This window comes from Vanellus vanellus (genome assembly GCF_965231255.1).
Source record: "Vanellus vanellus genome assembly, chromosome: 6".
NCBI lineage: Eukaryota > Metazoa > Chordata > Aves > Charadriiformes > Charadriidae > Vanellus > Vanellus vanellus.
Window position 1 is genome coordinate 55,138,625 of NC_138911.1, and position 14,103 is coordinate 55,152,727.

General features: G+C 44.0%; 1 protein-coding gene across 1 annotated transcript in view; it reads left to right on the plus strand.

Moving 5' to 3' along the window:
- PRKCH (protein kinase C eta) overlaps window positions 1–14,103 on the plus strand; it is a gene marked incomplete at its 5' end in the record, with an annotated part of 118,729 nt that overhangs the window by 42,056 nt on the left and 62,570 nt on the right. Inside the window, 5 exons of the mRNA XM_082484993.1 lie at window positions 7,580–7,730; window positions 8,564–8,598; window positions 10,111–10,199; window positions 11,863–11,992; window positions 12,916–13,043. Of these exons, the coding sequence (XP_082341119.1) occupies window positions 7,580–7,730; window positions 8,564–8,598; window positions 10,111–10,199; window positions 11,863–11,992; window positions 12,916–13,043 (533 nt within the window). The remainder of the gene's footprint in view (window positions 1–7,579; window positions 7,731–8,563; window positions 8,599–10,110; window positions 10,200–11,862; window positions 11,993–12,915; window positions 13,044–14,103) is intronic.

Consider the following 14,103-nt stretch of genomic DNA (forward strand, 5'->3'; position numbering starts at 1 on the left):
TTGCTAGGTATGACCTGACTAATTTATCTTGCTTTTCCAAACCGCCTGGGTACTGCGTGCCTCCTGCTGGGTATGGGGCAGATATGAGCTGGCCTTCCAGTTACAGTGCCTGTCTGGGGCTCTGAAGGGCTCCATTCAGTTCTCAGGTTTCTGCTGTCTCACTCAAGTCCCTCCTCTAATTTAAAATGAAATCCTTCTCTCCTGGCATCTCCTCTTTGTGCAAGCTGAGACAGTTCTCGGCTATTATCACCCCAGCCTGGTCTCTCCTGTAAACAGAAATATCATGAGCAAATGCAAAAACTCGCAGAGATGGAACGATAAAATGGAGCGCAGGTAAAACCTTTCTTGCTCTTGGCAGAGAAACAAGCACGGGGTGAAAAACGGGGCTGTCCCCTTCCTTCTCTCACAGTGGTGTGTCTCTAAAGAGAAGGGAGAGGGAAGTGCAGGGAGGTGCCTGTCCCCTGCAAACACTTCCTCCCTGGCAGCCAGCAGCTTTTCTGTGGCCTGGAAAGCACAAATGGGCAGGCACGCAGTGATCTTCGTTTGAGAACCTGGTCTCTTATGGCACAGGGTTGCTCATGTTCGCTGAAGTCTTCTGTTATCCTCAGTATCCCATTTGTTCAGTTCTTTGTTACTCACTACAAAAATGAATGGAAAGACTTTTCCATTCATATTTTTCAGCCTTGTGCAACGTGCTGCAGTGCCTCACTTCATAGCTGTCAGCACCTCAAGCAGACTTCAAAAAAAATTTTCCCAGAAATAATTTGTAAAAGCAGATGTGGAGAATAATATTTTTGAGCTGCCCTGTGCATGTCTGAAAACCTGTGTGGCAACCAGGATTAAAACTCTATGCAAAATAACCTGCACGGTATTCATAACTGTTCAGTAGACTCAAAGTGGCAGCAGAATACTTGTTTTAAGAATTTCTCAAGCTGCCGCCTTCCTCCTCTCTCATGTTCTCACAGACCTTATGCAAACGGATAAAAAGCAGCTGTTCCTCCTTCAGCCCCAGCACTAGGCTCTACTCTCTGCTTTGCAGCCCTCTCCCCTCCTGCACGTGTGGACGGCTCCCCAGCAGCCATGTACTGGTCACTCTGGCTCTGCAGAGCTGTCCTGCTGTCCCTGGCACTGCTACACCCAAGTGCAAGAGATTGAAGAAAACTGACACCGCCCCCCAAAAAGGTCCTGGACCTCAGTTCTACACTGGTGAGGTTAGCAGTGATGGATGGAGCAGAGCTGTAGCTGGTAAGCCTGGGAAACATGGAGACGTGTCTTCTCAGCTTTGCTGTCTCACCTACTGGTGCCATCAGAGCTTTGGTGTCATTGTGTAATTCTAGAAATAAGGCTGCGATGGGCTTTCGTAGCAATAGCTGAGCACTGTCATGCTCGCTAATACTGTTGTGTGAACTTCATCAATCCTGTTCTCGCTGCTGCCATACTGAAACAGCCGCCGTACTCAAATGCTGCTAATCACTTACAGATGAGAGTGGAGATAAATTTATATCCTATGCCTGGCAGGAAAACAAGGAAGATGGATCTGCCCTATTTCAGCACTTGGATGAGAAACGAAGACCCTGCCTTGAGTGGAAAGTTCTGTGTGATTTGATGCAGAGATGATTACATTTTTGCATTTCCAAGACTGCTGATAATGCTGTTTCATACTAAGGAGTGGGAAAACTCTGATTTTTTTTTTTTTTTTTTTTTTTTTTGGAGTCAGAGCATCATTGTTCCTGTTACATTGATGGGTTGGCATCTTAAAAGATGACCTGCCCATTCACATGGGTTTTCTGTCAAGTCCTAGTAGGAGACGACCTAGTCCTGTCAGCACTAGCTGGCTCTTTCTGTGGTCTTCATACAAAACTTTACCCAGTTTCAGAGGGGAAAACAGCAGCTGGATCAAACATAAGGCCCAGCCTGTGTTTGATGTGCCACATGTTTGCTTTGCAATGAGCCTTTCCTGGGATTTGAACCGATCTGGTTTTGTGTGCAGACTGGCAGAAGCAGCAGAAGGACAGAAACTTCGGTGGACATAGAGTGGAAGAGAAACCCTGTGTGGTTAACACGATCTCTACAGACTTTGCTGGCCGATTCACACATCCGAGTGACTTTTGAGGAGAGCTGAAGAGAAAACTTTGCAGTAATTCAGAAAAGCAAGGCTTTCCCTCTGCAGCACTGATACTAGGGAAGGAGAACAGTCAGCAATGGAAATACCACTTTGGGTTGTAGACTTTAAATTATTTTTCCTTTTCAGAGTCAGGCTGTCAGCTGCTTCATCAACATGGTGGTGTTTTTATAATGTTTTAATTAGTAAGGCTTCCTGTGGTTTTGACCATCCATGGGATTACGGTGATAAAACTTCTGGTTAAAAGATACCAAGCCTTTGTAAGGGATTTTTGTCATAAGATATGTGTTTTCCAGCTTGGAAAATAAACGTCTTGGTTTGTCTTGGTTTAGCCTCTGTTTATATTCGGTAGATTTGATGATGCGTGCTGCTAGGTAAATACTGAGAGAACACCTACATACTGATGGCCCGAGGGGGGTGTTGTGGGTGTTTTCATCCCCCCCCATTTACTTGCTTTGTTTTATATATTCTTTCCCTAAAACACCCACTACTACTCACTGTTAGGACATGGGCTAGATGAGCGTTTAGCCTGATCTGAAATCTTTCAGTGCTGCAGTGCTTGTGAGAGGCGAGGGGTCTGTCAATCCGCTCTCTTGCTTTTTACAGTCCCATAAGTCCAGTGGTTGGTCTCTGCTCTGCGCTTATGTATCGCTCAGTGCAATGGGATCTTGCTTGCAGTGCTCCCAGGGGAGCATAGGATAAGGTGTCTACTGTTACCGCTACTAATAAAAAAAGCTTAATTAAGTTTTAATCTATTAGCATTATTGCTTTAAGGCTTTTTACATTGCTTTTTTGAATATCTTTTTCTTTCAAAGAAAAATCCCATAGATGCATATGGGAGTATAATGCTAGAAATTGTCATGTATCAGGATGTACCTAAAACAACCTTTGCCGTGCCAGTGTTATGGCAGTGTTTGATAGTGCGACACTGAGATTGATTTCCAATAGATGAGACCTGACAAGCTTTAACTACTTGAGGCGAATAGTTACACACACAACACTTCATTCTGCAGCTCTTCCTCATGTCTTACTGCTGTAGGTACACCACCACTGTAAGGACTTCACTGAATATTTATTCCCCCTGGAATAAAAAATGGGGGGAGGGCGGGGGAGCGGGAGAAAGGGGGGAATCTCTGGCTGGGAAGGGCAGGCTCAGGGGGCAGGTAGGGCAGCGTAGTGAGGCTGCTGAGTGGGTGAGTGGTGTGCTAGGGCATGCAGATGTCCTCAGATGACTTGATGGGTTATTTCTCCTCTGTCTCCACGTGCATAATTTCCACTGCCATAAACACGTGTTAGGCATGAGTGGAGAGGAGGAAAGGGGAAGAGGCTTTTTAGTATTTAACTTTGTAGTTACTTTTGCACATAGCCAGGCACGGTAAATACCCCATAGTTACAGACATCCAAATTTAACCATGGATGTGGACAACTCCCTTCACTGAGCAATTACTTGCCTGGTTTTATGGCAGTATTTGGACATTTGAACCCTTTATGGTGGTTGTTGCTTTACCAGAGATTAGAGGCTTTTGAAAGTCTGGGTCTTCTAAAGTAGTCTAGATCTGCTTTGTTTTGTAAAATGCTCTCTGCATGCAGAAGGAAAATATATATTCTGTAGAAAACCGGCCAGAACGCAGAACATGAGTGGGGGAAAATGTCTGTGATGACTTTACATCCCATGATGTAATCACTAAAGGTGAGAGGCACGAGGTGCTGCTGCATTGGCCACCCTGTCCACTCGCAGACTTCAGTGCTGCGTTGATGGTTTCTGCAGGTCACCTCTCACCCGGCGGCATCGGGAGCCACTCAGCAGATGGGATGGGTGTGAGTGAGGAACTGCCGTCTTGGTGGCTGGGGAGGCTGGTCGCCAGGAGGAGGGTGGTTTTGGTAGCGATATGTTCCACCATTTCAAAATCGCTTGCGCCTTGTTGGAGTGTTGAACTTGCCTACTCCGTGGTGTGATGCGTGGGATGGATGAGTGCCCAAGCCCTCTGGAGGAGGGATTTATTCTGTGGGGTATGGTTGTATATGTTAATCAACTAGATCACATGGTGGATGGTCTCCTGCAGCTATGCCTGGGCCTGAGGTGTGGCTGAAGTTGTGCTGTGCTCTCCCTCTCTTTTTCACTTGAGATAGCATCAGGAAATGGGAAAAGCAGTGCCCAAAAGAGCTGATTGCGTATGAAAAGTAATCGAGGCCTTGCTGAAATCAGTGTCCTGCTTAGTCACACTTAGATTTGTTATAATGTAATGTGAGGTGAATATAAGCATGGGTAAGGATCACCTAGAGGATGTGCAGCATCTGCAGAAGGTTAGCAGGGTAACGCAGCCAAGCAGTGTGGGAAAATGCGAAATCTGCAGAATGTTTTAAATACAAATTATGCCTTTAGAAAAAAAAAAAAGACAAAAACCTTGTGGCATATGTTTTAATAAGTGGGTCTGTATGATGGAAGTCATTATGCTGTATGAGATGTCAGTGGATGGAGGACAGGAGATGGAGGCCAAGTATAACTCAGAGGAGAAGGCTCAAGGCTGGCCGTGGATGTGATCCATCAGTGCAGACAGCACGGATACTTCTTCTACTTCCCATGAAAAAGCAAGTGCCTGTCTTTTTTTTTTTTTTTTTTTTTTTTTTTTTTTAGCCTTCCTAAACTGTTTCAAAACTGCAGCCTCTCTGAAGCCAGGCAAACCACAGGGGCACACAGCAGCATCCCACTCAGTGGCTTTGTGGGCCACCCGCAGGTGTCCCCTGTTCCTGGTGCAAAGGACTGGTTTGCTGTTGGCTGTGTGTGGGCTTCTCACTGCGTGGGAGAGCACCAGGGGGCAATTACCCCATGTTGATCCTTGAGGGGAACCGTAACAAACCCAGAAACTACATGAGCTAAATTGGGAACATATTCTCTTAAAGTTTGGTAAATGTGAGTGCATGAACTTAAAGGGCATCAGCTGCTGGGCTTCTAATGGAGCAGCTGGTGTGAAGCAAGCTGGTAACTGGATTGCTTCTTTAGGTGATTTACTTGTGTGCTCGCCACCCACTCACTCACAAAACCCCTGCCCTTCCCTTTCCATGCCTTTCAAGTTCTCCTGTACATGCTGAATGCCAAGACAGGATACTTTGCCAGTTGAGGTGTTTGGCCCTGATTTAGGAAAAACGTATGCTTAAACCTAGATCAAGGAGATGTTCTCTTGAATTAAAAGGTGGGCAAGTTCTATAATGCTGTAAGGAATTATTATTTTTTTTAATTCTCATGTGAAGTTGCAGGAGGCTTGGGCTCAGTGAAGCAACTGGCTCTTGATCTTTCTTTTGGGGAAGAAGGATGAACTGGTTGACCTCTTGAAGTTTTTCTCAGCCGTGTTTCCTATGGTGGATAGCGAGGCTATTGAAATGGTGCAATGATGATTGAATGTTTGGAAGGGATATTAAACCTCCGCACATCAGCTCTCACTTCTGGAGATCAAAATGACATCTCATGTGTGGGAAAGAGGCAAATTATCTCCAAGCTGCAGGGTTCCTCCATCTTGCTGTCACGTGTTTCTGGTTGCCTGCTGACAGAGGCAGGATGCTGAACTAGATGGACCAGTGTTCTGATTCAGTCTGGCAACTAAACACATGTTAAAGCACTTCTCTAGAAAGGCAGGCTTTTCTGCACCAGTCTCTCTGCCCAGCTGCTTGAAGCTCTGCAGAGAAGAAAGCAGGGTTCTGTTGAGTGCTTGGATGAGCACTTGGATGAGCACCACATCCTTTTTTTTGTGTATTTGTTTTAATGGGAAAATCCTAACTTATAGCGCGCTTCCATTTTTAAAAATAAATGCAAGCTGTCTTAAAGTCAAGCCGTGCTACATGTCACAGTTAAGCCATCGGATAGAAGGTTTCCATTGCTGCCTGTGGAGGGGATGCATGCACAAATGGCTGGGAGAACACGGCAGAAAAACACCCTTGAGCTTTATGGCTAAACCTGTGTGGCAAGAGTACCGAGAGGAATACATCGTGAATACATCACCCAGCCCTTTGAAGTGGCTGGGTTAAGTACTGACAGGATGGCATCCCTTATCTCCGCTTCTATAAAGAGGACCGGGAAATTCATTTGTGATGTGGGACTCTTACATTTCAGGCCTTGATCATGGTGACAGCTTTTTCCCCTTTTTTTTTTTTTTTTTTTTCCTCTTTTTTCCCCCAGTGGTTAATCAACAAAGCTAGTTGAAAGCAGGGAAATGGTTTGCCCCCTTTTTATGGGTAAATGAAGTGGTGCGGTAACAGCTGTGTTTGGGTACTGCTGCCGATCCATCACTCCAGGATGATGAGATGGGTGGGAAGTTTACAGACCGCCTGTCCCTTCCTGTGTCATGCCTTCCGTGCAGGCTTGGCAATAGCTGGCGTTTCTCTTGCATCCAGTCCGCACCCAAAACAAGAGTCCCGAGTAGGTACGCTGGTGCACGCTCTCCTCTAGCAGACTCCAGTGTGTGTCCCTGAAATGCACTTGTTAGTAGGGCCTTTCCTTTGCAATGCGACTAACCTGAAAACTGCAAATTTAATTTCTTTCTTCTGAGGCGAGTGTGCCCCAGATGAGGCTTTGATCTGGGAAGCTCAGCTGAGTCTGACCTGGTCTGTGCAAGGATCCCGGAGACCAGCTGGCTGTGATTTGCAAGTTCAGATGGCTGCTGCTGTATGGGAATGGCTTTCTTGATCTAGAGTTCAGTTCTGCCTTTTAAGAGTGACTTGTTTTGTGTCAATTGAACTTTGCTAGGAAATTGTTATAAGGCTGAACTAAACCAATAAAAAAAAAAAAAATTAAATTAAATTTTGAGACAATTCAGATTTGAATGCCAGCAGTTCCTGGATCCCTGCTTCCCAGAACTTTAAAATATTATCTACCTTTTGGAAAATGAGCCCTTGAGAGAAAGCTGAGAGTGGCACATATCAAGCCACCTAGTCCTTGGAAAAATTAGGCTGTGCCTTTTTGTCCAACACAGGAAACAAAATTGCTACAAATAGTGATACAGAAGCGTAGGACGAGAATATCGGAAGTGGATAAACCCTGTTCACTGAGCAAGGCGCTGCTTTGGCTCAGCAAGTGGAGCGCTGGTTAGCTGGTTGCACGTAATCATGTTTTCAGGAGTTATTGCCCAAAAAGCTGTGAGTTATAGCAACTCATTAAATTTGAGCTTTTGGGCTGTTTACAGCTTAGTGACATGTCTGAACATGGGAGAGGAAGATGGAAAGAGGCAGTTATTTCTACATGAAGAATTTAATTTTGAGCTAAAGGGGCCTTTGCAATTAACTTCCTTGCCTGTCCCAGATGCTGTCCTCATTCTAGACTGGTCCCCTGACTTCTAAACTGGGGATGTAATTGTAGCCTTTGAAAGCATTTTGTGCCATAGCAAAACCAGGAGCATGATAATGTTAATGTTTTGTTGCCTCCTTTTTTTTTTTTTTTTTTTTTTTTTATTCCTATCCCCTGCACAGGGACCCTCCAGAGGGATCGAATTTTTAAGAACCTCACTCGGAAACGCCAGCGGGCGATGCGAAGGCGAGTGCATCAGGTGAACGGGCACAAATTCATGGCTACCTACCTGCGACAGCCAACGTATTGCTCGCACTGCAAGGAGTTCATCTGGTAAGAACGGCTTGAATGAGGTGGTGTGGAGATTCCTGTCCCTTTGCATTTTGGGGACTGACATGCCACTCCCGATCTTGAATCGGTCACCCGGCACTTACCAAGGGCTGCCGATGTGATTCCCCTTGGCCATCAGGTTTAGCAGGGTACACTTAAGTTGCAAACTGGAGTCTGCTGCAGAGACACCAGAAGTGATGTGTATCTTGGATGCTGGAAGCAAACTGGGGTGGTGTGGGGATGAGGCAACGTTCCTCACTTGTAACCATAGATGTTATTTCGGGGGTGGGGGGAGAGTGACCCAGGCAATCTGAAGAAAGACCCCAGGTATTAACTTGAGTGGAGCTTTGAGATTACACTGAGAAAAATCAGCTGCTTGAAAGACTAGTGAAAGTGCCTGAGAACAGAAGAGCTATTAGAGGTGTGAGGTGTGGGGTGGTACGTGTAGGGTAGTAGGCAGCGCAGGGAGGAAAAACTTAGATATGTCTCAAAAGAGCATAGAGTGGGAGGGATAATAACAGGGTGTGGGCTGCTGGGATCTGTCTAATAAGTGTGGTGTGTGTTGTAATAAAGTGAGGTATTTCAGAAAGTAGAGTGAGGGGGAATATGGGGAATAACATGCATGTTGACAGCCTGCCCTGTGAGCTACGGCCCTTGTAGCACTTTGTTACGCTCTCACACCCCTGTGCTGAATTGCACCATCATTGCTGGGCAGTTTTGCCCCAGGGATCAGGTCATTTGGGATCCTCTTGCATGTTGCCTCGCTGTTCTGTAAACGATCTGCAAGAGGACTGGCTTTCTGATGTTAACTTATGTTCGTATTTTGTTTTGACCAGGGGCGTGTTTGGGAAGCAGGGGTACCAGTGCCAAGGTAAGGTGCTCTGCTCCTGCACAATGTGTGTGTAGGATGTGCTGTCTCAGGAGCGGTCTCCTGTGCTGCTGGGACATCCTGCAGTTACAAGCTTCTCTGAAGTCACCACTCCTGCCTCCCCAGCCAGCCCAAAACTATGCGTTTGAGCAGCCATCAGGCTGACGGCTCGCATGCACACAGGAGCAACCACCTACGTTCCTGCAAACACCTAGGAGGCCGGTTGCTGTGTTTCACCAACAGTTTTCCTCCTGTGTAGATCCACTGAGTTGCTGAGTACATGTAACACTCAGCTAGGCTTGAGAGAGCCAAGGTCCCTTCAGGACAGTGTTCAGCTGGCATTGGGTCACAAAGTATGCTCCTGGAATGGCCACCCTCTTCCTTTCTCCACCTGTGTAGTTCAACAAGGTGGAACTAGGCGTGCGACTTCAACGGGCAGCTTTGTGAGCTGGCACGTCACTTTTGTCTGAATACACATTTTGGCTGAATGGCTGTATTATAGATGTATGTGATGCTTGTTTGCACTTAATTATTGTTCTTCCTTTCCCTTTTTCTATGCTAAGATTTTTTATTTATTTATTTTATGACTTGCCTCACAGGTAGGTGTATGGTCACTCAGTACAGCCTTCTAACGCAGCCTGTTCCTTGTGCAATATAATAGGGCACTGATGTCCTCATATGAAAGGAAGCTACATGTAAACAAAATCCTGCATAAAAATTCTGGGTGAAAGTGAATGTTATTGATAGACCCTTATGAGTGCAAGCTTAAGTCAGCAATAAACAGAATCTTGTGGGACCCTGCAACACATCTGCAACGTACAGTTTCCATTACAAAAGTCTCCTTAGACAGTAGCTGCGGCCCTTGGTGGTGTCTACAGCACACGCTGGGTTATGGAGTGGAGGAATCCAAGTTCATTCCAGTCAAGCCAGCTTCAAACCTGGAGAGAACCCAACTCTGCTTTAGGGCTGATTAGCCTTCTTGATATGGGCTAGTTCGTTAGTCCAGACACAGCACCATTCTGCTGCAGTTATCCAGCTCCCCAGATCCGAGCACTGCACTGAGCCTTAATGACAAAGTAACCTGGGCAGGACTCAGTCGGGTATTCAGTGTAAGAGACACTATGCCACTGAGATTTAGGGGTGGCTTTTGTTATCTCAGACCTGTGCATTGTTTGTGTATGTTGTGAGAAATACTCTCCACTGGATAATTTTGGCAGCATCTTTTTGGTTCATTTGTGAAGTCACACTGTTATTTCTGTGGGCATCACCCATATTTTATATAGGTAGCTCTTTTCTAGGCTGTATGAATGATCAAATGCAGTATTTCTGTTGCAATGAGTTGGAGATGCATCTCCAGATTTGTTATGAGATTTTGGAAGTTCCAATCCACTGATTATTTTTCACGTTTTTACTGTGTCCTGATGATATAGCTGAGCCTTAAAGAACGCAGCTGATGGGTTGATGTGTTCTGAGTTTTTCAACAGCTGTTTTCATCATGCCTCTTTTATTTCCTAGTATGCACCTGTGTTGTACACAAGCGCTGCCACCATCTAATTGTTACAGCTTGCACGTGCCAAAACAATACTAACAAGATCGATCTTAAGGTAAAGTCATGGTGGTTATTTCGGGTCGTCATAATTTGTAAATCCTGAGGTTTTCTGGGTTGCTGGGGGTTGTCCTATAATAGAATTTACTCTGTGTTATCTTTATTCATAGATTTTTAAAGTGAGGAAGAGTGATAGGGACGTGCCTAAAGGTCACGCAATATCATCTGGTTGTTCTGTTAATTCCAGTAACTGCTTGGACTAGCATGTAGTTTGTGAAGGCATGGTGTCTTTATTGGAAGATATCAGGAAATAGCAAATCCTCTGTTTTCCGTGATAATTCTTTTTCGTGATTAACTGTGTTGTCATCAAAATTTGGTGCCCAGTTCTTAATGTGGATTTCTCTGGCTTTAAAATCTAACCATTGGTCTTTGTTATGCCTCTTTTTTTCTTTTCTGGTAATTTAAAGCGCTCAATTAGTCATTGCTCCACACCTTTATTCTATGAAATTATTTATGTTGTGATAAAGAACCCTTGCATAACTTGTGTTTCTGAAGGTTTTATTTCTTGCTCGTTTTGGCTGTATTTGACAGGAATAACATCCCCACCAAAAACTGCCCTGTACGTTGCATGTCTCATTTCTATAGTTGGAAATTGTTTAATAACTGTTTGAGGAAAATTCAACTGAAATATTTTTAATTGGGAGGTAGCTCTGTATTGTGTTCCACGCAGAAACCTTCTTTCCAGTGCAGATAAGCAATTGCCTTTGCTCGTTATTTCTTGCCTCCAAACTGCTGAGCTAGACTTAAGAAGTCTTAAAATGACCCCTTGCCAAGCCAGATGAAGTTAACATGCCTAAGGGTAAAAGTGCACGTTAAATAGTGAGTCTCCTCACCCCTCTTTTAGGATTATGAAGGGATTATAACACATTTATGTTACTTTAAAAGACGAAAGTGAGGAGGCACTGGTCACTTTAAACTCATTGTTTCAATCACATCCCTGACTCTGTGAAGTTGTGGGTTCCCCCTCAGTCTTCCAGGATCTGCGTGTTGAGAAACAAAGTAAAAAGTAATGAAGAGGCTAAATGGGGGTTCATTTCTTCCGCCGATGTAACCTTTTCTAAGGTGTCTTTGAGATCTGAATGATTCACAATTGGAAAAGAACAAGGTTCAAAGGGGATGAGGGCAAGTGATAAAGTGAAATGTGGGCCTGACTGTTAATAACAAGGAGGGTGAGAAGGGGAATGAGAATTTTAGGAGGAGCTGGGAAAACTATTCTATATAAAATTTAATAAAATCAACAGTTTGACCTAAAGTTACATGTTTCTACATGGTATGCTAGTTGGTAATTTGAAAATGGGTTAGTTACAAAATGCTGTAGCTAGCATAATTTATATGTGGCACTTCGGAGTGATAGGTTTGTGATGAGGTAATCCACTTCTAATTCTAACTTGGTTTTAAGAATTTAAAATTGGTTAGGCAGCCCTCTTTAAAATCTGCTTTGTCAGGTAGTCCAGCCTGCCCAGCAAAGAAGCCAGAGCAGGCTCACGGCAGCTGAGGTTGGTCACTCAGTGTTCACTTGCAGTAAACCTCAGTGGGGCGATGAGTTGGGACATTTTCATAGTTTTGCGCTTAAATGCCTGTATGTAAATGAACGCCGGCATGCATATATATATATATATATGTATTTGAATTTTAAATGTGCTTTTCTTTTGGCTCCTCAGGTGACTGAACAGAGGTTTGGAATCAACATTCCTCATAAGTTCAGCGTCCACAACTACAAAGTCCCGACTTTCTGTGACCACTGTGGTTCCTTGCTCTGGGGAATTATGCGACAGGGCCTACAGTGTAAAAGTGAGCAGCTTCTTATTCTTGCCTTTTCACAAAATGTATGTATTTTTAGTCCCTTGATGCACTGCGTGGGCTTGATTTGTGCAACCTTCAAGAGAAAGCCAAGCGATGAATATTCATCTTTGCAAGAGTTAACAAAAATGCTCATCTTCTTTTTAATCTCAGGCTTCCAGAAGGATTCTACTTTGCACTTTCAGCACAGCTTTGTTTAACTTGCATTATTGAAAATATTCTTGGGTATTGCTGCTTGCTGCATTCATTTTTCCCTTTGCCTTGAAGGCTTTTCCTCAGTTAATGAGATAAGGCAATGAAAAGGCATCCGAGGGGAAAAAAAGGTCATTGCTTTAGGTTGACTACCTGGTCTGTCACACTGCCAATTGACAACAAAGCATGTCCTGGTGTTATGTTTTTGTTTCAGTGATCCAGACTGTAAAATCGTATAGGTAACAAACGGTTTCCATTTGCCTTCATCTCCCACAAGAGGGCGTATGTGTGTCCATGAGTGAGAGCAAGAAAGATTTTAGTTTCCCACTGAACAATGTATCTTTAAAATTAGATATCTGGAAACACAGGGGAAGTTTGTTGCAAATTCTGTGGCATTATAAATCCCAATTTTACCTGCAGGCATAGCTGCAATGGTATTTATATACCTGACAAACATGTACTTGTGAGTAGCTTCAGGCAATGTGACATCCTACTTGGAGAGTTTGGGGTATATCGATTGTTTTCAGGAGTTTATTCTCTTATGAGAGTCCTAGTTTTGTTTCTGCTGAGATCGGTGGCAAAAATTCCTTTAGTCTAAAGATCCAGATGGGTATATTTCCTGAAGCAGAATTGCTAAATTATTTCTTAGCAATAAATCCCTCCAAGTTATTTTAATTTTTCCTTTGCTTTTACTTTCCATGCCTACCATCAACCCCTGTCAGTCTGTAAAATGAATGTCCACATCCGATGCCAAGCAAATGTTGCACCGAACTGTGGGGTGAACTCAGCAGAGCTTGCTAAAACCTTGGCATGTATGGGTCTGCAACCAGGAAGCATTTCCCCAAATTCGGTGAGTGTCTCTATTTTATTTTTGTCCCCTTCTCTCCTCTATTTAAAACATTTACAACTGAGTCTTTATAGAGACTTGCGTTATGACAGATGGTGTTGGGCAGTGGACTGCATGAGTAGGTTGTTACTCTCTGTGGCTTGTGGCAAAGACTTCACCTGGAAAATGGATGTCTTGTCTCCAGCAGGGTAAACCTGGGTATTTTAATCTATAGGTGTTGCTTTGTTGTATGCTTATGTTTCACAGTGGTGTGACTCCATTCACTCCTTTATCTGTTTGGCATGAAAGAGAGGAGAATAAGACTCCTAACTAATTAGGGATCAATATAATTCATGCCATACCTTTTTTGCTTTTACTGCAAGAACAAATGCTCTTTCTGCATATGTGGCTTGTGATAGAGCAAAAGGAGAGCTCAGCAAGAAGCCTGGGTTTTCTTCCCAGCTTTGTCACTGCTTTTCTGAGTGATTTTGGGGAAACCATTTCACTCTCCACTGCAGTTTCCCTGGCTAAAATCTGTGATCCCTGCCAATACAACATTACCTCTGGTCTTTGCTGTCTGAGGTAGGGTCCCACTGAGATTGTTGCCAGGGTTGGGACATATGTGTACGATTTCTGCTTGTCAGTATTTAAGGCATCCTAAAAATCCAGCTGTTGTATATCTGAGTCTATTCAGAGAGTTTAAAACACACTGTAAGAGCTTGAGTGAAAATGCCTATAAAGGGTAATGGAAATCAGAGCTGTCATTTAATAACAAGTTTTTGTCACGTCTCCTTTGCTACCACTTTTGAAAAGTGAGTTTGCTTGAAACCGCAATAACTCATAATAAAATGTTGGTCTATTTATTATTATTTGACCAAAAAGAAAATATTAAACCCCCAAAACATACTTGCCAGACCTGGTAAATCTTGTTATACAGTTAGTCGGCTACATCGGTTGACTACATCACACTGTGTCAGCCTAGCCTGCTCAGTGGGCTTAGCTGCCCCTATTGGTTTCAGGTGGTTTGTAGCAAATGAGACTTTCTTATCTTTGCTCTTCACGCTGTAGCTGTTTGGGGGGCAGG